Raw genomic sequence first — 25,350 nt, forward strand, 5'->3', positions numbered from 1 at the left:
CTGGTGTAAGGGGGAGGGATAGCTCAGGGGTTTGAGCATTGGCCTGCTAAACCTAGGGTTGTGAGCTTGATCCTTGAGGGGGCCATTTTGGGAACTGGAGTAAAAATCTGTCTGGGGATTGGTCCTGCTTTGAGTGGGGGTCTGGACTAGCCCTGATAGTCTATGTATTTCCACGTGCCCCAGCCACCTGGAGATACAAGGACACACACATTGGAGAATAGACACGACATGCTACAAATGGGGTTGGTCTTGTCTGCACCCATGACTTATTAGCTGTTCTGGGGAACCAGAGCTCAAAGCCCATTTTTATTTCTATTAACACACTGGCTTTTTTTTGCCACTAGACGAACGGGAAGGACAGCACTTTTCTCCTGCTACCAAAAGTAAAAAGGATTTAGACCACATCTTACTAATGAAATATTTGGGGGGGGGTTGATTGTTATTAATAATGAAATATAATATATGCTAGCATAATGCATGCTAACACCTCAGGCCAGAAATGCATTTAAGCATGATTTTCTCCCCTCTTCTCTTGGATTATCCAAGGGACAAATGGACGCTGCTAGATAATAGAGATCATCTTTTGTTCTCTCTAAACTCCATGTTACTTCTTGGAAGTGTGTAATCTTACAAGTCAATATAAGTAAAAAGAAATCTTATTTTAAACAAACAGCTTTGGTCATTAGATGGTGATATTGGCTTGCAGTTGCACTGAGTATTGTGACTGGTGTATGTGGAGTAATGTGCAGTTCGAAAGCATGTCTCGTTTGCCAGCAGAAGTCGGTCCAATAAAATGTATTACCTCACACAGCTGGTCTCTCTGAGAGGCAGTCAGGCCAAACCTTTCAAGAGCAGCCATGGGCTTGGGATACCTCCTTTGAGATTAGAGCTGTGTGAAAAACTATATATTTTTTTGTTTGGTGGCAGAACGCAAGGGGGAATAATCAGGAACAAAATTTTGTTTCCGGGCAACCTGAAATGAAAATGTGAAATTTTTGACCAGCTGAAACGTCAGAAAATGACGTTTTGTTTCAATTTTGAGGGATATTTTAATTTTTTTTCAATAAAATAGAGGGAATTGCCAAAGCAAAACACCTTTCCAGAACGAAAAGTCAAAACATTTCCCTTTTTAAATGCTGAACAAACCATATTGACATTCCTGATTTTTTTTTCTTCTGACCCAAACAATTAGCATACCTCGACCCCAACCTGCATTTTACAATGGAAAAAGATTTTGTATGAACAATTTTGCCCAGGTCTCCTTGAGCTGTCTTGAGTCGCATATTTTGGAGCAGCCCTGAGAGGCTACAGCTCCCATGACTTCTGGTGATTTTGGGTTCTTAGTGCTTCTGAAAAAAACAGGTCCTAAGTGTGTCAAGCTGGGCTCCCAAAATCTGAGACAGCCCAAATCAATGGGCGCTTTTGAACTCTTTGGCCTTGGATTCCCGAGAGAGGCACAATAAATTATATTGCTGGTGGGGAAAGAAGTCAGAGTAGAGTCAGCTAGTTTCAGGGGATAAGCATTCAGAGAGTGGCCACATCTACTAGGACATGTGTAAGAAGAATTTCTGGAAAGCCTGGGTCACAGAATCATAGGGTTAGAAGGGACAGCAAGGGTCAGCAATTTTCAAGGATGAAGAGTGGGGGAAAACACCCACATGCTTTTACCGCTAAAAGAATTGCAAAGAAAAATATTTGTAACAGCTCCAGCACATGGGTGTTGTATGATAGAAGCCTGACGTCTGCCTGGGAGAGAGAGACATCTGCAACTGAGGGACTTCCAGCGAGCTGGGGAAAGCAGGTCACACCCTTCAAAGTGATAAGGGCTTCAGAAGTGTGGTTTTAGCACACGTCCTGGCTTTTGCAACATGCTCGCTTAACAGTCTGCCAATGATCTCTTGATGCTGGACGTGCCTGTACAGCTTGGTGCCGTCAGAGGCCGGACTGCTTCGCTGGGCATGTGTGGGGAAAGAAACAAGGCGCCCATAGAACCCTGCTGTCTTCCAGTCCCAGGAAAGCGCCCTGGCAGCTGGGCTGTGAGGTATTCGGGGGCAGGTTTCTCTGAGTGGTTCATGTTGAAGCCGTTCCACTGAGTATGAATTTAAATAGTCAGTGGGACAGAGAGTGAGATGACTATGGCCCAGTGGTTATAGCACTGATCTGGCTTGTGAGAGACCCCAGCTTCAAATCCCTGCTCTGGACCCAGGTCTTCCAGCCTTCACAGGTGAACAATCAAACCGCTAGACAGAGATGGTCTCACAATCTCTCCTTTGGAAACTGTTCCACTTTGGATAAAAGATTCGTCATTGGGCAAGTGAAAAGGACTCACAGCTGATGGTTAGACTACTCCCCTAAGATGTGGGGGATCCCAACTCCCTGCTCCAACAACTATTTATTAATACCCAGTAGAACAGCATCAACGGGAGAGATTGAGAGACTCCCCCCATCCCAGGAGGCTCCATAGCCCAGAGCATGCTCCTGACGTGGGCAGGGAGCCCCAAGTTCAAAACCTTGTACCACATTGGGTGGAAAGGGGAATTGAGTTGGAAGCTCTTGAGCCTCTGGGGTTTGGCAGCACCAGTACAATGGGTTAGCGTGTGGAGGATTGAAACTGTGTTCCACCACACTGACACTGCGCGGTGCCATAGCAGCCAGAGGGAGCTGGTCCTGGCTCCCTGATCCTCTGCCTGCCTGCTCTGATGGAAGTTGGAGTAGCAGTGACCGACGCTAACTTTTACTGCTCGATAATGGAGATTGCGCCAGTCAAGGCTTGGGCACATGCCCCGTTCTCCTCACCCCATTACAGTGGTAGGGGAAGGGCAGCTGACGAAGACTGTGCCTGCCAGTATCATGCCTATGGAGATTCCCTCTCAGCAGGGGGAATTCTCCAGCCAACCCCTTGCGTGGCAATTAGGGCCTAGATAACTCAGCCTGGATAACAGGGGCCATATGTTCCTCTTTTCCCTTCTGGTTCTTGCCTCCTGTCCTCTCCACTTCTGCCCTTCTCTCCAACTTCAGATCAGCTGTCACCTCAGCTGCGAGGGATCGAACTCCCTGTCGTAAAGCCTCCTGTCCTCAGAGCTTCTCCTTGCCAGGGTTCTCACACGAGTGCCCCCGGGAGGCCACCTGCCTTCGCGTCACCTCCAAGCTCTATTTCCAGGCTCTCTCCGGGCTGGCTCCCCAGCTCCAGTACTGAGCCTTCCCGAGGCATCTGTTCTCCCCTCACAGACATCTCTCTGTCATTCCTCCCATCAGACTGAGCTCTCGCCCCTTTTATGGGGCCCAGGTATCAGGGCGGCTCCAGGCACCAGCACGCCAAGCGCGTTCCTGGGGCGGCAAGCCACGGGGGGCACTCTGCCTGTTGCCGCGAGGGCGGCAGGCAGGTTGCCTTCGGCGGCATGCCTGCGGAGGATCTGCTGGTCCCACGGCTTCGGGGGACCTCCCACAGGCGTGACGCCAAATCCACAGGACCGGGGACCTCCCGCAGGCAAGCCGCTGAAGGCAGCCTGCCTGCCATGCTTGGGGTGGCAAAATACCTAGAGCCGCTCCTGCCGGGTATCCACTAAGTTATCACCTGATGCCTCTCCCAGCACCTATCGCTGAGAAGCAGCTAATTAATCAGGGTACAGGTGTAATCAATGTGACTAGCTACCTTTTAACCTTTTCTAGCCCATGATGGGGTTTCACCCACCACACACCCGCTACTCTAATCTCATAATTAGGAGATTTTTAAAAACTCTACCATCCTTGCATTACAATTGACCAGGAATCCCCTATGTGCTGCCCGTGTCCTGACCAGCGGTTGGGCATCTGCCGAAATGCCGCCGAAATTCAAAATGCTCGACCGCCGCCATGGTCCTTCGTCTGGCGCCCGTCAGACAAAAAGGTTGAGGATCACTGCAATAGACTAACCCTCTCTCAATTCTCCCTCCCAAGAGTCAGATTCCTGGTCAGCCAGAAATAATGCCAGGTGCCATAATTCTGTGTTTTATAGTTTATTTATGGAAATTCACCATGAGAAACACCCCTGCCTATTGGGTTTCCTGGTGGTCTGTGACGTGCTGCTGCCTAGCGAGGAACAGCACAGATCTTATAGTGGTGAGGTTGCAAAAGGCCTCCGAAAATACGCTCAGTGTTAATTTCAGTCATTCCCTCTGGCAGCCTGAAGGTGAATGCCCTCAGCAGGTTGGTGAAGAAGATGAAGAGCTCAGTCCTTGCCAGGCGCTCCCCCAAACACACACGGTGCCCTAACGCGGGAGAGAGGACGAGCAGTTAGTGAGTTAAGAAAAAAAACCAACGTTTCCCTTATATTGCTTGTGAAACTCAAAAAATGACAGCATGAGAAATTTTAGACTTGGCAGGATTCTAGTCCTCAGTTTAAAAGCAAAATCATGTTCTACCTGTGAAGTCAAAGGTCTGAGGCTAGGTCTGCACATGTGCATCAAAGAATTTGCTGTTCTCGGGTAACTAGCATTAGGAATCATTTTTCACTAGCTATTCCCAAAGGGATGGAGGGGGTCATTTGCACGGTCCACAGATTTCTTAGAACAATAGAACTTGGCTAATTTGGACTAATGATTGAGAGATCCATTGTTTATTAATGAATTTCGCAAATTGATAAGCAAGCAAACACTTCAAATCTATCACAAAATTGATTTAGACAACTTCAATTTTCATGTCTATACAAAATGCAACAAACCCAGCTGGATTCAAGACTGAGCTTGATAAGTTTATGGAGAGGATGGTGTGACAGGACCGCCTACAATGTCTTGGGACCCATCAACAACTGCCTGTAGCAAAAATCCCCAACAGCTGGAGATGGGACATTAGATTGGGAGGATACACAGAATTTTTTCCCAGGTGTCTGGCTGGTGGGTCTGCCCACATGCTTAGGGTCTAACTGGTCACCAGATTTGGGATCTGGAAGGAATTTCCCTCCAGATCAGATTGGCAGAGATACTGGGGGGTTTCACCCTCCTCTGCAGAATGGAGCATGGTTCACCTCCAGGTTTAAACTTGAGCAAATGTGAATTTTCTATAACTTGACATCTTTAAACCAAGATTTGAGGACATCAGTAACTCAGCCAGAGGTTAGGGGTCTGTGACGAAGTTGGACTGTTCTTAATGTTTCCCCTAATACTATGTGGGTGCCTCAATTTCCTCCTATGCATTCCCCTGTGCATTTCTTAAGTTTCTGGGTGGTGGGTTAAAGGCCAGAGTGCATAAATCACTGACCCTCTGTCTCCTAGCAAAAGATGGCCGGGGCCCTCCCCCCCCTGCAGGGGGATGCTAAAAGTGTGGGAGAACAAAGAGATCAGGTGACCTCCTGGCCTGGGAAAGAGACAAAGCCAGAGGAGGAGGGGCAGGAGGGGGTTTGGGCAGTTTGGGGCTGGCTGGGGATGAGGAGTGAGGGCAGAATATGGGGGTCTGCCTCACTGGGCCCCAGAATGGACCTGGCTGTAGGTTCCCTGTACCTACAAGCTCTGTTTTAGACCGTGTTCCTGTCATCGAATAAACCTCTGTTTTACTGGCTGGCTGAGAGTCACGTCTGACTGCAAAGTGGGGGTGCAGGACCCTGTGGCTTCCCCAGGACCTCGCCTGGGCAGACTTGCTGTGGGAAGCGCACGGAGGGGCAGAGGATGCTGCATGCTCCAAGGAGAGACCCAGGCGGTGAAGACATGTGAGCTTCTTGCCCTACAGACAGTCTGCTCCAAGGGAGAGGAGGCTCCCCAAAGTCCTGCCTGGCTTGGTGGGGAGCAGTTCCAGAGCATCGCCCGGGGACTCCGTGACAGGGCCTATTACAGCAGCGGGTGGGTGAGGTTCTGTGGCCTGCAATGTGCAGGTCAGACTAGATGATCAAGATGGTCCCTTCTGGCCTTCAAGTCTATGAATGGCACTTGCCATTAAAAATCAACATTTGAATTTTGAAGTATAGGGGAAAACGCTGTGGTATCTCGGATGCCACACTGTGGCAACTAGCGGTAAATGTCATTTTAATGGTGGCCAGCGTGCTGTGATTTTTGTACAAATAATGAAATCGTGTAGTAGAAGAATCCCACAGCATTCTGCAAATACATTTTCGCTGGGAAGCGAGGTGAGTTTGCCATTCTAAATGCAAATTATAAAGCGTGCAGATTAGCAAGGTTTAACTGTAAATCTCCACAAATTCTGCATTCACAATCTACCCCATGAAAAACTGTTTAGCTGTCAGTGCATTTACCCGCTGAGAATGGTAAGAACGCTTCTCTGCTAATGAAGTTTCCATTCTTATCCAGGAAGTGAGTCGGGTTGAACTGGCGAGGTGTCTCCCACTGCTCAGGGTCAGACAAGACAGAACATATATTTGGCAAGATGACAGTGCCCTGCAAAGAAGAAGCATCTGATTTAGTTCTGATCCTCACTCCCTCAGGTGGTTAAAGAGACGGTTTTCAGGCCTCATGTAGTGCAGTGCATGGCATGTCCCCTGGAGAGAGATCTGTCTCATTGGAGTAAACTGGGAGACTATTGGATGGTATGTTTTTATTTCTGTTAATCATTTCTGAGCCACCCACTGGCAGGATGGAGCCTGAAAGAAGAGGCAGTTTTGCAGGATTCTCCCGCTTTAACACTGATTCCTTAATGGAAGGAAAATGTTAACGCTTCATATTTTAAATGCGTCAGTTTTACAAAGTAAGATTTTTGTGTCGAAGCGGCAAAGCCAGTGAGAGGTTTTAAGAGGCTGATGGAGCATTTGCAAATTAGGGGCAGTCTGATATATCAGGAAAGAGATACAGCACCTGATCATGCACTGCCTTGCACGTTGTATCCCGTTACCGGCACGCGTGCAAAGTGGCTGTACTGTGCTGTCTCATTTTGCCCTACTGCTGATGGCTTCAGAAAGTGCAAGGAGGAACAGGCATGTTATATACGTGGAAGCAGGAATGAGTTGCATTCCTAGTACATTTGACCCCTTTGATGGGAGAGGAGGGCAGAAGCATGGATAACATCTCTGTACCTTTGGGACAGGTAACCCCAAGAGTGTTGTGTCCTTCACGCATTGTCTGGCGACTCCGACCGGGGCAATGCAATTGTACCTCTGGATCTCATGAATCACGGCATTGGTGTAGGGCAGGTTCTTCCGATCTTCGTAACAGATTAACTGGGAAGGACCCAACACAGCAGCCAGCTCCTTCTGGACCTTCTCTGAGGAGACACATTCAGCTTGATGCAAATGGAAGGACACGTATTTGGGCAGTGAGTGCGTGCCCAGGGATGTGTGCGTATTCTAGGACTCTGTCACTTCTTGGCAGGATTCCCTTTAGACTGAAGGAGGAATTACTCCCTTCATGCTGGTCAAGTGCAGTGAGCAATGGGAAGCCATGCCAAGGGAATCAGTTCGCTGGTTATTTCTACATCTTTATCTCTAAGGGGGACCTGCGCTTTCCCAGCAGACTCACAGATGCCAGTTGAAACTTGGCATCAGGGTCAAATTCAGCCCTGGAGCACAGCTTTCCCTTTCTTTGCTGTGAGAGGGAGCTGGAGGCAAGATGCAGCAGGAGCAACTCAAAGTGCAGGGAAAGTTTCTTCTCACTTCATTCCACAGACAAAACTCCTGTTTGTCTGATGCTCCCAGGGGCTGCCTAGCAGCCTGATGGAAATCCTCACCCCCAGCACAGGAAGCCCTGCTGGCTCAGGGAGATGGAACTGGTACCCACTGGGGGGGAATTGAGCTGAAGTAGACCCAGCTATTCAGGAGTTACCCAGGCACAGAACAATGGCAGATTAATCATTTTACAGCAGGTCTAGTATATTTTTCACAGTTGCTTAACCTGAAAGTGGCCAAATAGCCTGAGCACAAACCTTCCAAGGCAAAAGGGAACCACCTTCAGGGACTGGAATAAGCCTAGAAAATGTTAACGCACGGAAAAAACACAATTGGTGAGCAGCAAAGTGGTTCTCCCTAGGGCAGCAGGCTTGTACTTTTATATATGATCCTGGGTGCAGCTGCCCTGCTTTCCAGGCATCACTGTTTTGTGAGAGCTACTGGGTGTGACCCTAAGAATCCCTCTATGCCAATGAGTAAAGGGGGTTACAAGACTATCCTGATCCTGGGCTGTACATTCTGGTTCCCCAAAGACCAGAGCCCGTGCCCCTGCTGAAGCCCTCACCCCCCTGCACCTCAACTCTCTGTCCCAGCACTGAGGCCCCTCCTGCACCCTGAACTCCTCATCCCCAGCCCCACCTCAGAGCCTGCACTCCAGCAGGAGCCCTCACCCCCTCTCCGCACTCCAACCTTTTGCCTCAGCCCTGAGCCCCCTCCAACACTCTGAACCCCTCAGCCTCGCCATGTGTGACGAACTGGGACTGTTCCTAATGTTTGCTCTGAATACTGTGTTGGTGCCTCAGTGTCCCCTAGGCAGTTCTTAAGTATCTTGGTGGTGGGATAAGGGTGTGTGATTGCTACAGAGGAAGGGGCCAGTGCCCCTAACTGCCGGGCACTCTGCCTCCTAGCAACTGATGGCCTGGGCCCCTCCTCTGCAAAGGTGCCAGCTGAAAGTGTTGGAGACAAAGGGATCAGGTGACCTCCTGGCCCGGGAAAGGAGCTGAGCAGAGAGGTGGGGCTGGAGGGAGGTTAGTCGGTAGCTGCCTGGGGACAAGGAGTGAAGTGCAGACCTAGGGGTCTGGCTCACTGCCCCCCAGAATGGACCCGGCCGAGGGGTCTGGTTCACTGTATCTACAAGCTCTGTTTTAGACCCTGTTCCTGTCATCGAATAAACCTCTGTTTTGCTGGCTGAGAGTCACGTCTGACTGCAAAGTGGGGGTGCAGAACCCTGTGGCTTCCCCAGGACCCCGCCTGGGTGGGCTCGCTGTGGGAAGCCCACGGAGGGGCAGAGGATGCTGAATGCTCCAAGGAGAGACCCAGGAGGTGAAGACGTGTGAGCTTCTTGCCCTGAACAAGTCTGCTCCAAGGGAGAGGAGGCTCCCCAAAGTCCTGACTGGCTTAGTGGGGAGCAGTTCCAGAGCATCGCCCGGGGACTCCGTGACAATTGGTGGCAGCACTGGGATATACCGCACCACGTGAATGGCGCATCTTGCAGTAAATGACTGGGGAGCAGTAAAACAGAGGACGGATAATGAGGACCAGGCTGCTGAAGGGTCAGAGAGGGACAGTTTCAGGGAGCAGTTAACCTCTGGGAGTGTGTGACCAGGGAGAAAGACTGTTGGAGTAACGGGGTCCCCCTCAGGACTGCAGCGAGTGGTCTCAGGGGCGAAGGAGCTTGCTGCTCAACCCTGGGAGAGAGGAGGAATTTTGCAGTAGCAGGATTCCCCTGGGGATTGCAGGAGCGGTCCCAGGGCAGAGGAGTCTGCAGCTTGAGCCTGGCAAAGTGTTGGTGATCACGAGAAGGGCTGGCACACCAGGGGGTCTTCCTGGAAACCATGGTGGAGCCAAGAGCACACAGGCCTGTGAGTCCAGAGCCACTTGGGAACAGTGAAGTGATGGCCTATCACCATCTCCTTAAGAAGGACATTGTGATCCTGTGTACAAAGAGAGAGTTACGCATGGGGAAGTTCACCAAGGCACAGTTAATCGTGCAGTTGGAGGAGGAGGACCGCTCTGAGGAGCAGATTCCTGACCCAGATGGGGCTACAAGAGGATCTGGGAGCAGCTGGAGCAGCAGCCAGGCACTCCTGAGAGTCTGGTCCCCAACCAGACAAGGATCTTCACGATTGGGTTCCCCATCAGGGGATCGGAGACGGATGGGATTGGAGCAGAGCCTGAGAGAGCGAGAGGACCATGAGAGAGAGCAAGAGGCTGTGGAAAAGCTGCAGGAGAAGCAGCAGCAGCACGGACTGGTGATGGTGGAGTGGAGAGACATAGGGGGCTGCCCAGGGGTCAGTGGGGAAACACGCCTGCAGGGGCGAGGCCCTGGGACAGAGGGAACTGTGGTGGTGCAGCCGCAGATGCTGAGGGACTGTGGGACCTGGGTGAAGGTCCCTGGGGTGAAGCCCCTCGCCCTGCCTATGGCCTGGATCCCTGTGCAGACGCAGGAGGGGTCGGACTGGCTGGTCATTGGGGTTCTCCAGGATATCGGCTGGGAGGCCCTGTTGGGGGGGGACTGTCTCCCCTTGGGACAGGATCCCGGCCCTGCTCCTGTAACTGCCGAGGGTTTGAATTTGAATCCAGGGAACCAATTGGCTGGGATGGAAATGGTCAGTGAAAATGCAAATGACCTGGCTGGCAGTGGGGAGGGGCTGCTGGACTCAGGATACCTGCCTACCTGTAACCAGCCCCCTGGGACTGAGGGGGAGGGAGAGATGCTCCCCGCCCCCCTGCACACCGGAGAGGGGGCTCACGCTGGCTCTGATGCTGAGACCAGAGCAGAGAGCTCGCTGCCTGCCCCCACTGGGACAGCCAGGGCAGCGCTGAGCACGGGGGGAGCTGAGACCCCAGCTGAGTGGGGGGACACCCAGGCAAGGCAGGTCAGCTGCCAACCAGGTTTGCCTGGTCCAGACGTGCTGCTGGGAAATGATTACACAGCAGGGAGGGAGCTACCAGGGACAAGGCTCAGGGGGGCTGTGACCCCAGGCCCAGCCAGTGAGAGGGAGCAGGTCCCACTCCCTGCCCCAGCAGCTGAATCCCAGACCGAGCTGCAGAGAGATCCCTCCTTGGAGAAGCTGAGGGAACTTGCTGGCCACAGCGCTGCAAACCCCCTTGGGGAAGGCTGCAGGGACAGAGTCCTGCGGGAGAAGGGATTCCTGTCCCGGGAATGGGCTCCCCAAGGGGAAGTAGAACTGAGGGGAATCAGGAGGCAGCTGGTGGTGCCCCAGGAATCCACAGGGTTCTTCCCTCTCAAGCTGCTGGATGGGAGGAGAGTGAGGGGACCCCTGGACCGGAAAGGGGAGGATTGGGAGGAGAAGGGAAAAGACCCCCTGGTGGATCTCTTCCCTGAGGTGGGAGCCAATCTCCCCATCAGGTGTTCCCCATTCAGAGTCACTGGGAAAGCAACCCAGATCCTGGAGAGAGAGGTCAAGGACATGCTGGCTTTAGATGGGATCCAGCCGTTTTACAGCCCATGGGCCTCATCCGTGGGGCTGATCCCCAAGGGAGACAGGATGGTCTGGTTTTATGGGGGCTGTCAGAAGCTTAAAGCCATCACAGCGTCCGATGCCGACCCCATGCCTAGGCCTGGGGAGATTCTAGACAAGCAGAGGGGGATGGAGAACTTGGCCCTGGCAGACACTGATAACATGTGCATCTTTAGCCAGACCTGGGAGGAACAGGTGTCCCAGGTGAAGAGGGGGCTGGGCTGCCTCAAGGAGGTGGGACTGACGGTAAAAGCTGGAAAGTATAAGATGGGGATGGCAGAGGTGTTGTATCTGGGCCACAAGGTGGGGAGCGGCTGCCCAAGCCCAGAGCTGGCCAAGGCCAAGATGGGGGCTCTTAACCAAGAGAGCCCGAATCGCAGCCCAGAGTGCTGGGAGAAGACCCTGTCCCAGTTTAAACCCCAGGAGTATTGGGGTGGCAAAAGGGTACAGGCCGCATAAACCTTCCCACATGCGGCCTGCAAGTGCCATCAAGCACACTCAAGCCAAGAGAGGGCACAAAACTGGGAGGGCCTGGTGTAACTCACACCAAGGAATTGGAGAGATGCTGGGGCATCCATGGGAACGTTGGTGGGTTCGAACTTCCCCAGGTCACTGGCTGGAGTGACCTGGCTCAGTTCGGTCTCGAAGGGGGGAGAGATGTGACGAACTGGGACTGTTCCTAATGTTTGCTCTGAATACTGTGTTGGTGCCTCAGTGTCCCCTAGGCAGTTCTTAAGTATCTGGCAGAGCAAAGGGCCAGTGCACCTAATGCCTGGCACTCTGTATCCTAGCAACTGATGGCCTGGGCCCCTCCTCTGCAAAGGTGCCAACTGCAGGTGTTGGAGACAAAGGGATCAGGTGACCTCCTGGCCCGGGAAAGGAGCTGAGCAGAGAGGAGGGGCTGGAGGGGTTGGTTAGTCTGGAGCTACCTGGGGATAAGGAGTGAAGTGCAGACCTAGGGGTCTGGCTCACTGCCCCCCAGAATGGACCCGGCCGAGGGGTCTGGTTCGCTGTATCTACAAGCTCTGTTTTAGACCCTGTTCCTGTCATCGAATAAACCTCTGTTTTGCTGGCTGAGAGTCACGTCTGACTGCAAAGTGGGGGTGCAGAACCCTGTGGCTTCCCCAGGACCCCGCCTGGGTGGGCTCGCTGTGGGAAGCCCACGGAGGGGCAGAGGATGCTGAATGCTCCAAGGAGAGACCCAGGAGGTGAAGACGTGTGAGCTTCTTGCCCTGAACAAGTCTGCTCCAAGGGAGAGGAGGCTCCCCAAAGTCCTGACTGGCTTAGTGGGGAGCAGTTCCAGAGCATCGCCCGGTGACTCCGTGACACCATGCATCACCTCCATATCGGTGCACGTAACAAAATTCATTCCGCACGTGCATGGGAAAAATTAGAGGGAAAATCAGTCATGGGGGGTCTGAAAAGCCAGGGTCATGCTGGTCAACCTATCGCTGTGAAATGTCTGTGCACATACCGAGGCCATGTCTACACTGGAAACATAAGTAGCGTAGGCACTGACGTAATTAGGTCAATGTAAGCTGCCTTCTGATGATCTAACTCTGTAGTGTAGACCAAGCATGTGTGTGTGCTGAAAATATGGTCCTAAAGTCTGTATCAAGGCAAAGCTGATAAATAGGTTTGGTGCCCGACAAAAGGTGTGTATTCACCTGTCTCTCAGCCACTGATCCCCAAACTTTTGAGGGTCACACCCCGCAACCCATGTCTATGCCCCGCCCATGGATCCCGAGCTGGGAGGGGGACCATGACTCTCAGGGCAAGGGAGGACACAGACAGGAGTAAGGGGGCAGAGGCTGCAGCCGCAGCTGGGGGCAGGGAGAAGGGCCGGAGCTGGGAACAGCGCTGTGGCCGGGCGCGGGGCTGGGAGCTGGAACAGGAGATGGAGCAGAGCTGGGAGTGGAGTGGGGCTGGGTGGTTCTGCCTCCCCTCCCCCTGTAGGAGGTGGCCCGGGCCCTTCCACACCCCCCTAAGGGGGCATGCCCCACAGTTTGAAAACCTCTGCTCCGCGCATTGTAAGCCAACACAACAGAAGTCTCATTTATATATGAAGTCAATGGTGGGGATGTGAAATCAACAGGAAGGCAGCACACTGGAGAATAAGCTAGGTTGGGTTATCGTGACCCTAAGAACAGACAACGAGTGGGGGATATAAGGAGAAGGCAAGGAAGACACCCTTTTACCCTCCACCTAGGAAGTAATCGGTCAGTGCGATTACATTTCTAAAAACAGGATCGCAACCAACCTTGGCTGAAATGCTGCAAAAGACCTTTGGGGTGAGAGAAACTTCTTCAGCCAGAAGTTTAGCCTGGTAAGCTAAATTTAGTCTCTAGAAAGTGTGTTCTGATGTTGTTTTGTATGCAACCCTCTTGTGTCCATTACCCGTACTCACGCTCTCTTGAACCTCGAATCTTTGCTAATACCCTCATTGTTGTTTTCACTAGAAATGCAGCTCAGTGCTGTGGTGTGATACAAGGAGCAGACCCTGAGTCGAATAGAACAAGCTGGTGCGTACGCTGTGTCTTTGGGGACAGCAGTCCTGGTATTTCTGAGTGTTCAGTGGATAAGGGGCTGGACGCTACAGGGGAACACTTCAGATGGGCTCCGGCAGTGGGGTGCACCTCTAGTTAGCCTGCAGGGCAAAGGAAGGGCTGGTCTACCCCAGAGGAGGTTGTTGGGATGGCTAACAGGCTGGTGGGGTCAGGTAGCTGACACTCAGCTAAGTACAATCAAGCCCATCTCTTTCTGGAGGCAGGAGGGTAACAAGGAAACTCACAGTCCTGGGTACCCCGAGAACTGTCACATGGTGATGTAGGAGAACTATGCCCACGAGGGTGGGCTGCAGAGCGTGTGTACCTGCCATCGCAGACCCAAGGCTGCAGACCCGCTCAGTCGGAAGGCACACACCTTCAGTACTGGGGGATGTGTGTTGAGAAGGTAAGTTCTCACCAGCATCACCTCAGTCTGGCCTGGGTTCAGCTCCAGCCAGCTGTTCTCCAGCCAGATGCTGATTTCAGTGTGGTGCCCTGAGAGAGCGGGACACGTGTTTATATTTGATACAACACAAGGGGCGGAGCAGGAGGGCTGAAGAGAGCTCTGCTTAATGCCTCATGGAGGAAAAACACAAAAAGCCCTTTGTTCATGAACTTGGCAAGGGCAACTGAGTTTTAGGTGTGGATGGTAACACTGCAACCCACATGGGTAAGTGTTCTGTAGTAACACGCATTAAGTTCTGGTAATGAGACCTGCCTACCGTACCATCTCTGCTACCAGAGCGTTGCTGAGACGTGAGGAGGGGCTGTTGGGCTCACACAGCACAAAATGGCCTTACAAGGTGTGTCTACATTGAACCCTAAGCCTGGGTCTGCGGGGCCTGGACTTGTGGACTTGGTGTTTCTAAACACTTGAGCATCCACGCTGCTTTGTAAACCTGGATTTACAAGTGCTGGAGCTAGGCTCATGGCCACGCTAATGCATCCAGACTGCACTACACAGACCTTCTGACGGGTCTGCGGCTTGAGCTGCCGCAAACCCAGGAAATGACAGGGCTTGGATCCGGGTTACAACAGGACTCAGGCTCTGACATTCCCCCAGGCAGGTCCTAGGACCCGGGCCCTGAGTCAGACTGATTTGTGTATGGGCAGAAGTGGAGTTTGGGTCAAACCTGAGTCAGAACCCAGGCCGCCTTAGTGTGCAGTGTAGACAGACTCTCAGTGACTGGAGGTGGCCAGTGGAAAATTCCACCTGTGCAGGGCAACTTAGCACTAGGCAGATAGCTGACCAAGACGGCAGAGCCACCGCCCCTTCCAGACACCACCTCCGTCTCAGCATCTGGAGAGGGAAGGGGGCAGATCAGGGGCACGGTGAAGGCAGGACAGGGAGAGGAAGAAGCTTGGACGAGCACAGCTCTACTAGGCCTGATTTTCTGCTGATGGGAGGCCCCTGAGTTGTTCCTGTGAAGTTCTAACTTGCATCCCAGGTGGACTGGGTAGCTGATGATCAGGGAGCACTAATCAGGTCCCTGCAGGCTGCAGCCCCTCCTCTCCACTGAACCTGAGCTCTGCTTGAGTGGGGTGGAAATCCCGCCCCAGTGCATTTCGAGTGTGAATGATGAGGTTTTTGCATAGCAAAGGGCGAATCATGAAGGTTCTGCTGTGGAAAGAAAACTTTCCACTGGTAAGATCTGTTAGCCCGTGGCCAGTGTCCCAAGGGAAGTGGTGGAAGTCCCATTGCCTGAGACGTTTAAAGCAGGTGGGCTAACAATCTCACAGCAGGGCTGGATTGTGGAAGTGGGTGGCCTAGGCATCTCTATGAGGCTTTTCCACTTCTAATGTCTTCCGTTCAATGATTGTATGACCAGAAATCTTACCGCTTTGCTGGCTGCAGCTCAGCTGATTCAGCAGCCGCCAACGGTCAGTTTTAGAATGAATGTTTGTCTAATAAAAGCAGGCAGAACCAGGTAATTTTCCATGTGCATGCAGACTCGCATCCACGGTGAGTGTCCCCGTCTCCCTCTGCCTTACCTTGGACGTCGGGATGAAGCACCAGGCTGATCAGTGCCCAGAGCAGGGTCGTGGCTGTGCTCTCTGTGCCTGCTATGAAAAGATCCAGGATAGTCTGAATCAGGTTACCTTCATCGAACGTAGCCGTGGGGTCGTCTTTGCACTGCAGGGGACCGAGGGATAAATTAGGGCACCGGGGCAGGACAGTCGGCGTGATAAATAGCAGAACTTGCTCACTCCTTTGACTCCCTGCCATTTGCAAGGTCCTTTTAGTATTTTTGATTTCAGAAAAATCACAAAATATAAATATTTGTTCTGATGCCCTCCAGGTTCTTGTTTTTGTTACTTCCCGTCTCCTCCTTCAATTCCAATTCGGCTCTGTGCTGCTTTGCAACGCCCTTCTGAGACACCGTTTGGCCTGTGCCCTCTGGCCCTGTGCCCTTCCTTATAGCTGGGTTTCTAGGAGGCTGGTGAGCTGCAGTTGATACTGCGCTGTAATTTAACCTCTTTCTGCCCAGAATGGAGCCCTATAGATTTCTGACTCTGCCACTCCCCCACCTATCCACACACCTGATCCCATCACAAGCTGCTGCTTTTCCACTTTATTCTGCAGAGGTTTGCGCTAGAAAGGTGCAATGGAGTCACAGAGGAGTTATAGTCACAAGCGGCGCAGAAACTTACTTTGACCATCTGTGCCAGGTAGAAGTCAATGAAATCCTGTGGCTCATCTGGTACCCTACTCTCCTCATGGCGTCTGATCTCTTCCTTTGCAAAACAATACAGAAACCCCTCGCAGGACCGCACCTTCTTGTGAGGTCCTGGGAGGTGGTCCATGAGCCAGGGGAAAGTATCGTACAGCTGTAGGAGAGATACAAAGAAGCTGCTTTTTGTTCTTTGCAATTAACACATTCCTGGTGGAGCTCTCCAAAGACGAAAATGCCCAGTGTGGGGAATTTTGCTATTGGATTAATTGCTTTGAAGGACACATTTTCAGCCTCATGTATGGGGCGTCAGCCTAGATGCTGATGATTAAAATTCTTTAGAAAGCTAGCCCGAGTGTCCAGAAAGTAGAGCCATTTGGATATAGACAAACACAAAGAGAGAGATACTCCAGGCTCCCCTTGTGATGTCTGCTTCTTCTGGGCTTAGAATCAAAGAACAGACAGAGAGTAAAGGTCTGCTGAGCTAAAGAGTTCGAAGACACTGTATCACAGATATTAGAGGGGTAGCCATGTTAGTCTGTATCCAGAAAAACAACAAGGAGTCCAGTGGTACCTTAAAGGCTAACAAATTTATTTGGGCATAAGCTTTCATGGGTAAAAAACCCACTTCTTCAGATGCGTTCCTGGGAATGGCTGGGTCATTACACTATTTGAATCCATGTTAAGTATCCTCACACCTTCTATGGGCCATCTTGATTATCACTTCAAAAGTTTTGTTTCTCCTGCTGCTGATAGCTCATCTCAATTGATTGGCCTCTTACAGTTGGTATGGCTACTTCCACTTTTTCATGTTCTCTGTATGCATAAATATCTTCTTGCTGTGTGTTCCATTCTGTGCAGTGGGCTGTAGCCCATGAAAGCTTATGCTCAAATAAATTTGTTAGTCTCTAAGGTGCCACAAGTACTCCTGTTCTTTTTGCGGATACAGACTAACACAGCTGCTATTCTGGAACCTGTAATTAAAGATGGTATCATAATGCATATGCACAAGGGAAACAAATTAAGATTGCATGGACAACCTTAATGGTGGCATCTCCTAACTTTGGCGTGCTTGACAGTGCAGACTTAACAAGCTTTTAAAATAGGAGGGGTTTTTGGGTGTAATTATTATTTAAAGGGTATACTGTGGCAGCACTTAGAAGTCAGGGCCTTGGAATGGCAGGAGCTGTACAAATGTATGGAAAACGACGGTCCTTGCCCCAAAAGATCTTACAGTCTAAAAGACAACAGGTGAAGGAGACAAACTAGTTGGCCAGGGTCAGAATGGAGGAGAGAGGGTAACAAAAACAACAGGAAGTGTACAATTGAGAGCCAGGCAGGAGCAGGTAGGTAGCCAATGGAAGGACTTAAAGGTGGGTGTGCCAGAGCAAGAAACCCAAGAAGAGGATCTTTGCAATGATATTGTGAAAAGACTTGAAGGAAACGAGGTCATAGGCATCAAGTATGGAGATGAAGAGATAGCAGCAGCCAAGGCATGATCAGGGCTTGGACAAGAGGTTTGGCGGCGTGAGCAAGAGGAAAGGATCGTGAACATGCCATGCAGGAAGAAGCAGCGAGATTCAGACATCACCTGGATGGGAGAGATTAAAGAGAGGGCTGAAGAAAGATTGCGCCAAGATTGTCGGTTTGAGCAACAGGTCAGATGGTGGTGCTATCTCTACGGAGAGCGATGGGCTTTGGAGGAAGATCAGGAGCTCAGTTTTGGCCATGCTACATTTCATTTGTCAGCTGGAGCTCCACGAGGAGATGTCAGAGAGACAACTCTGCCCCGCCCTACTTCTCCACTCTTGTCTCTTATGTGTCCCCACTCCCCACCCTGCCCAGGACTCCAGCTGTGACCTTCCAGTGGCCTGTTTCTCCCATGCTTTCTTCCATGCTGTCCCTTGCACACGGACCTTCCTCCCCGAACATCAGACTGATACATTCTCCTCCTTTAAATCCCCCCAGGAGGTCATCTAGTCCAACCCCAACTAAAACAACCCCCTCCCCCATTATTTCTTAGGGATGTGTAACCAGCATGTTGTGCACATTCCAGAAACTCACCCAGGTGTATACGAAGACTAGTTCCCCTTAGCCTGACTCCCTACATCCTATTGTTTCTCCCACTCACCCACTGCATCACGTTTCAAATTCAATGGGAAGTTCTTTGGGGCAGGGACTGTGTACGTGGGCAGCACCACCACAACAAAAATAAGGTGCCAATGACATGGAGAAGGGTTTGGTATTTGTGGCATCTTCAGAAAGCCAATGGTATGAAAGTGGACAATCCCCATGTACGTAGGTGTGGTAGCAGCCTTGGGCATTTTGAGCTAGCCAGGTTTGCTAGGTGGCTTTACATCACCCTGGATTGAGACTTGGGGCGGGGGGGGACTTTGTAACTCATACACTTGGAAATATTTTCAGACCGAATAAGACAACCGATGGGGGGCCCTGACAGGTCTTTTTGAATCTGAATTTCTCTCATTTTAAGATAGGGGTTTTGGTTAGTTTCTGGGATCCAACATCTGGACGTTATTAAATGTCAGCATAGCAAATTCCAGTGTCATGATACCGCATGGGTAACAGAGCGTGGCCACCACCAACTCTGCTTTTGCTACTTGGTCAGTCGCATATTAGCACAACATTTTGTTTCACCCTCATTAAGTCACATTTAAAGCTACAATTCTCTCCCGGAGCTCACGGATTCAGTGATTTTAAGAGATGTCTGCGAAAACACCATTTTGTGCACCATTGTTGCCAGGGCTGGAGTAAGGGGACAGCAAGCAGGGCAGTTACCTGGGGCCTCACAAAGCTAAGTTATGGGCCTCCTGACCTGCGGCCGGAGCCCGAGCCCCAACACCTGTAACTTAGCTTTCTGGAGCGCCCTGTGGCATGGGGTAATGGCCTTGCTTGCTACCCTCCTAATGCCAGCCCTGTGTACATTCCCCATGTATTGTTTATTGCCTGTGTCCGGGACATGATTTTTAATAAAAATACCCGGGCCAAAATCGTAGCCTTCGTCATGTCTAGTTTAATTGGTGAGCTCCGGGATGCAGATACCACATCTTCTGTTTAGGGAGGGGGGGCAAAAGAAACTCACTCTCTTGCTGAGAGAGCCCGAGGATCTGAGCACACAGCTATTGGCTTTAAGCAGCTGCTGGAAGGTCTCATCGTTGGCGGAGAAGCGATGTCCCAAAACCACAGCACAAATGACATTTGAAAGTGCTTGTCTGAAGGAGACACTAGGGTCCAAGGGCTGTCCTGCAAACACAGTTATTAACATGAATGTTGCCTGCCACCGTGTCTCCCCCTGCTGAGACGAATCCCATGTCCTGGAGCCTGGGGAAGGAGCCTGGGATCCATCTAGCAGGTCTTTTCAGTCGTGAACGCTTCTGAGCCTGTGATTCTGGTATCCAGCATCGTTCACTAACAAACATTTAAAAGAAGCACTCAAAGACAACTCAAGCTGGTCACAGGCCAACTCGCTGCGGAAGGTTCAGTGTGTTAAAGGGACCCTGCCCATCTCTGCAGCTGTCCAGGTGGTAGCAGAACATCACTGGAAGGTTTGTGAAGTGAGCCGAGCTCCTGGCCAATAACGCCACTCACATGCCAGCAGGTTCTCCCGTCTCAGGCTGAGAGAGAGAGAAAGATCACTGGGCACGTTGCTGACAGCTGCTTTTTCCTCCCAGCCCCAGAATCCTACTAAACTCACTGGGCCAGATTCTCTCCAGAGGCTGAGGTCTGCTTGGTGCAGCACATAGGAGTGGGGAGGGGCATCAGGAAGCTGGTTACAGCTCCCAGATTCTCTGCTTGGCTCTTTCTCTAAAAATTATTCCAGCAGGACAAAGTTAGCAGAGCTATGGGATACCTTGACTATATGTGAATCCATTGCCTGTGTCACCCAGTTGCTATGCTCTCTCCCCTGATTACAGTCACTGCTTCTATTTTACATTCACCTCTAGGACCCCTTTCACTCCAGTTAGAGAGCCGGTAATGGTACCGACACAGCAAGGGGTCTTATTTGTTGATGATCTCACTCAGCAGGGGGCTAAGACTTTGAGGCTACTTCTGTCCTAACTTACAGTCCACGGGAACCTGAGTGACTTCACTCATGTTGCACAGGGTGTGACAGCAGGGTGGAATTGGGGCCTATGGACTTGATCCTGGCGAGAGCAGGGGCTTTGCAAAACTGAGGCCCGGATGAAGGCTAGCTGGCTGACTCTTAACCCAGACAAGATCCTGGAACGATGATTAGATACTATGGTGACAGGGGTGCATTAGAAATCCAATGGATTAGCTATGTAGACATGCTGGGTGATTGGGAAAAACAGCTAGAGGGGATGGTGGAATTGATATCTGCTCCTTTGATGATGCACTGGAGAGATGACTTAGCCAGAAGGGTACCCAGAAGTCACCTACTACAAGACAGGCCCAACAAAGAAAGTAACAGAACGCCATAAGCTGTCACCTGTAGCCCCCAACGAAAATCTCTCCAATGCAACATCAAGGATCTACAACCTACCCTGAAGGACAATCCATCACTCTCACAGACTTTGGGAGACAGGCCAGTCCTTGCTTACAGACAGCTCCCCAGCCTGAAGCAAATACTCACCAGCAACTACACATCACACAACAAAAACACCAACCCAGGAACCAAATCCTGCAACAAACCCGTTGCCAACTCTGTTCTCATACCTATTCAAGGGACACCATCATAGGACCTAACTACATCCGCCACACCATCAGGGGCTTGTTCATCTGCACATCTACCAATGTGATATATGCCATCATGTGCCAGCAATGCCCCTCTGCCATGTACATTGGCCAGACCAAACAGTCTCTACCCAAAAGAATAAATGGACACAAATCTGACATCAGGAATTATAACATTCAAAAACCAGTAGGAGAACACTTCAATCTCTCTGGTCTCTCACTAACAGATCTAAAAGTGGCAATTCTTCAACAAAAAAACTTCAAAAACAGACTCCAACGTGAAACTGCAGAACTGGAATTAATTTGCAAACTGGACACCATTAAATTAGGCCTGAATAAAGACCGGGAGTGGTTGGGTCATTACAAAACCTAAACCTAATTTCCCCAATACTAATTTCTCCCTACTGTTACTCACATCTTCTTGTCAACTGTTTGAAATGAAACTCTCAAAACTACTACAAAAAAGTTATTTTTCCTCCCTGGGTATCCTGCTGTTAATCGAATTGTCTCGTTAGACTGACCTCACACTTGGTAAGGCAACTGTCATCTTTTTATTTATTTATACCTGCTCCTGTATTTTCCACTCCATGCATCTGATGAAGTGGGTTTTAGCCCAAGAAAGCTTATGCGTGAATAAATTTGTTAGTGTCTAAGGTGCCCCAAGGACTTCTCATTGTTTTTGCTGATACAGACTAACACGGCTACCTCTATGAAACCTATGGAAATTAGGTTATGGTAAGTGAAAAGCCCCAGATATGCTGGCGGTGATGTACCTCTCTCACTCATTAAGTACTCCACCAGGTGACGGGCCTCCTCTTGGATTCGGTGCTCCAGGCCATTCTTGCCCAGTCCCAGGTTCCGCAGGGTCATCAGCCCGAAGCGTCTCTGCTGCTTCCAAGTGTGACCACTTGTCAAAAGAATACCTGAGGCCATTGAGAATCGGTTATTTATATAAAGCAAAATCATTCACCTAGTAAGAGTTCAACTTAAAATATATTTTCTAACATGACAGAGAAATCCAGAAGAACGAGCACTTTGTTAGCTGCTTCATCTGGGGCCTCAGACATGGACAGATTGTGACAACTCCAGAAAACTCCCGTATTTGGAGGGTTTTATTGCTTTTTTTTAGGTGAAACAGAAAGTGGGGCTTCAAACACGCAGCATACAGTTTTCATAATTCACGTCACCTGAAAATATGAGGATAATTTCACAGCTGGGGATGCACACAGAGATGTGGGGTGAGGTCGGTTTCAGTGCAGGGTATGGATAAAAGAACATTGATGGTTTTGTTTGAATGACAGCGCAGGACTATGAGTTGACACCCAGCAGGTAGGAAGATCTTGCCCAGGTTTCAAAAGCGTTCATGCTGTGTAAATGACCCAAAATTAGTGTTGTGTCAAAGGCATGTCCAGTGGGACACTGAGTGATGTTCATACTCCAAACTGAAAGCCTGTTGACGATAGTGACGTTCACAGGACAGAACTAATGATCCTCAAAGTTATTTAGATGCCTAGCTCCCATTGATTTTGAAGCTCTGGGCCCAAGAGACTATGAATGGTTCAAACAATCTCCTTAACACTCTGGATTTTACCCTTCAGTGGCTGCCTGCCCCATTACTCATCACCAGACCAGTTATTCATGTAGCTATTTTTGCAGTCTGGAGATGCAGCTCCATGGGGAGAGGGCTGTGGAATAATGGAACAGCCACACTTACAGTGGGCTCCCCAGTTTTTTGCATGGTGTCTGTGGAAAAAGAACATTACCCTTTTCATTGGCCTTTTCATTGAAGAAAGGGGTTGTTGGCCGGCCAGAAACACCTTCAGGGTAGGTGGTCAGACTGTCTTTCACTGCTTGGAATCCATGCAATACAATCACGGGGCTCTCTCCCAACCACAAGGTGAAGATATTCCCATGAATCTGTGCCAACTAGAGACATGATCAGTGTCAGCAAAGCACGTCTGAAAAATGGCATACAACAAATTGGGACCCAAGAACCTCTTAATGCTGACCAGGGCGGCTCTAGCAATTTTGCCACCCCAAGCATGGCGGCATGCCGCGGGGGGCACTCTGCTGCTCGCCGGTCCCACGGCTCCCGTGGACCTGCCGCAGGTGTTTCTGTGGACAGTTAGCTGGTCCTGCAGCTCCGGTGGACCTACCGCAGGCGTTTCTGTGGAGGGTCCGATGGTCCCGCGGCTCTGGTGGAGCTGCCGCAGGCATGTCTGTGGGAAGTCCACTGGAGCCGTGGGACCAGCGGACCATCTGCAGACACGCCTGTGGCAGCTCCACCAGAGCTGCCCGCCGCCGTCCCAGCAAGCGGCAGAGCGCTCCCTGCGGCATGCCGCCTCTAGCATGCGCTTGGCGCGCTGTGGCCTAGAGCCGGCCCTAATGCCGACTGGTAAGGGTGCTACAGGAATGTCTTGATTCTGGTATGCACAAGCACTGACTTTCCTTTTTCTGGGTGGGTGCTCCACCCCTGCTCTACCCCAAGGCCCTGCCCCTTCACCCAAGGCCCCAGCCTCGATCCACCTCTTCCTGCCCCTGCTCCGCCCCCTCTCCCCAGCACCTCCTGGCCACCACCAAACAGCTGATTGGAGGAGGGCTGTTGCATAGCTGATCTGTGGGTGGCTAGTGAGCACCCACTGTTTTTTCTTTCTGAGGGAGCTCCAGTCCCGGAGCACCCACAGAGTTGGCACCTATGCTGGTAGGTACATTGTGGTACATGTCTAAATTAGATTTAGGAGCTCAACTTTAGGCTCCCAGGACTGAAAAGTTTGACCTTAGGTTTTACATCTTGTGTGATCATTTCCCCTTCTGTGAAAGTCGCTCTCTTCACGTGAGATGATTTTTTTTTTGTCAAGTCCAATATACTCAGTTGCCATTAAAGCTTACACTCAGCAGGGTTCATGTCACGGTCACACTTTCCCTGCTAACTGGAAATGAAATTTATGACCCTGACTTATTTGCACATGCCCAGACTCTGGATAAAATTTCCTAAGCATGATATATTAATAACTGAGAAAATGGCTGAAATGTATTTATCTAATTGGGGTTTAAAACTCCACATCAAACACCTCTCATCAGGGGGCTCCAGGTGCCTGTCACATAAACGAAAACCACAATAGCAAAGGAGTGTTACAAAACCAAAAATCAATGGACGCTTCCTCTCCCGCACCTTGACGAGCAGCAGTCCTCAGTTAGCCAAGCTAACACAGTCTGAAAGCCCTGCCCAGTTGCACGGATGGGCTTTGCTGTGTCCCCAGAAGATCAACAAACTTGGGCAGATGTCAGACCAAGAAAGGAGCCCAACCCAAAGGCTGAGGCCTATCAGACAATGGTCTACAAGCATCCCCTGCCTCTGCTGAGCTCAGCTGCTGCCTGGGGAGAGTCTGAGAAGCAAGTTACTTAAGTATATGAAACTAAATAATTACCTTCTCGAGATCCTCAGGGTGAAGTTTAAATCCCAACAGCCACCAGTTCCCGATGAAGGGGAGGGGAGTTGGTCCAGGGGGAAGCCGCCTACCTGCCCATTGCAGCTTCAGAAACTGCACAATCAAGAGAAACGCAACCAGAGCCACAAAAAACTCACTGAGCCCCCACATCCTCTTGCTGCTGCGTTTATCGTCTGGCTCTGGAGCTAGCAGACTGAGCTCTCACTTTGCTGGAGTCTTAACAGCTCCCAGAGAGCTTTCAGCCCTCCTACAAGCCCCTCTTCCTGTTTTGTTTCTCTTCCTTCAGACCCACCATCACACTGAAGCCTGGAGATATGCCAGGCTTGAGTTAATCTGAGCAGACTTTCATACCATCTCACCAGCCAAACCACTCCCACCAGACCTTAACCTTTGAGTTCCCAGTCACAGCCGCCTCCTGTTCACTGAAAAGCGGAGTGGATTGGAGCGAGAGCTCTGTGAAAATTCCGTGTCAAGCTATTCTAAACCTTGATTACACAATAGTTAACTCAAGGCATGAGATTTTATTTGCCAAATGCGCAGGTCTCCCCGAAATCATTGGGTTCTGATCAGGGCCGTCCTTAGGATTTATGGTGCCCTAGGTGAGATTATTAAACTGGTGCCCCCGTGCCTGTCTTGCTCTTAGCAACACAAACATAAGCTTACACTACTGGAAAAATTGCCACAAGCATGTTATTAAAACCAGTTTAACTTAATTAAGCACACTGTAATGCTGATGGATAGCACTAAAGAAGTAGCACTATAGAAAAAATTCTGATATGACAGAATGATGCAAATAATATTTTTTTTCATTTGTCAACATTTTATTGGAAATTTCTATGAAGAAGTATTGAAAGAAGGATTAGTTTTTAATTAAAAGCAATCTTTCTGGCTTTTTTGGCTGCA

At 50.6% G+C, this 25,350-nt stretch overlaps 1 protein-coding gene across 1 annotated transcript; it reads right to left on the reverse strand.

The window, feature by feature from the left end:
* Nucleotides 1–3,999: 3,999 nt before the first annotated feature.
* LOC116838536 (cytochrome P450 2J2-like) lies at nucleotides 4,000–24,853 on the reverse strand. Its single transcript, XM_032803825.2, has 9 exons — nucleotides 24,427–24,853; nucleotides 22,762–22,924; nucleotides 21,772–21,921; nucleotides 19,386–19,546; nucleotides 16,266–16,442; nucleotides 15,606–15,747; nucleotides 6,995–7,182; nucleotides 6,221–6,362; nucleotides 4,000–4,247 (listed from the first exon to the last, which is right to left on the reverse strand). The coding sequence occupies exons 1-9, from the start codon at nucleotides 24,595–24,597 to the stop codon at nucleotides 4,069–4,071; spliced, it is 1,473 nt and encodes a 490-aa protein (XP_032659716.1). The 5' UTR covers nucleotides 24,598–24,853; the 3' UTR covers nucleotides 4,000–4,068.
* Between the last annotated feature and the right edge of the window lie 497 nt (nucleotides 24,854–25,350).

This window comes from Chelonoidis abingdonii, chromosome 8, assembly GCF_003597395.2.
Source record: "Chelonoidis abingdonii isolate Lonesome George chromosome 8, CheloAbing_2.0, whole genome shotgun sequence".
NCBI lineage: Eukaryota > Metazoa > Chordata > Testudines > Testudinidae > Chelonoidis > Chelonoidis abingdonii.

What these genes read in the sequence shown, in the direction of transcription:
- LOC116838536 (XM_032803825.2), bottom strand. Translation starts at nt 24,597, where the DNA reads ATGTGGGGGCTCAGTGAGTTTTTTGTGGCTCTGGTTGCGTTTCTCTTG. An exon ending in ACCTGGCACAGATGGTCAAA is followed by an intron (nt 15,748 to 16,265) that starts GTAAGTTTCTGC and finishes GGTCCCCTGCAG; the next exon opens with TGCAAAGACGACCCCACGGC. An exon ending in GTTCTTACCATTCTCAGCGG is followed by an intron (nt 4,248 to 6,220) that starts GTAAATGCACTG and finishes CTCCCGCGTTAG; the next exon opens with GGCACCGTGTGTGTTTGGGG.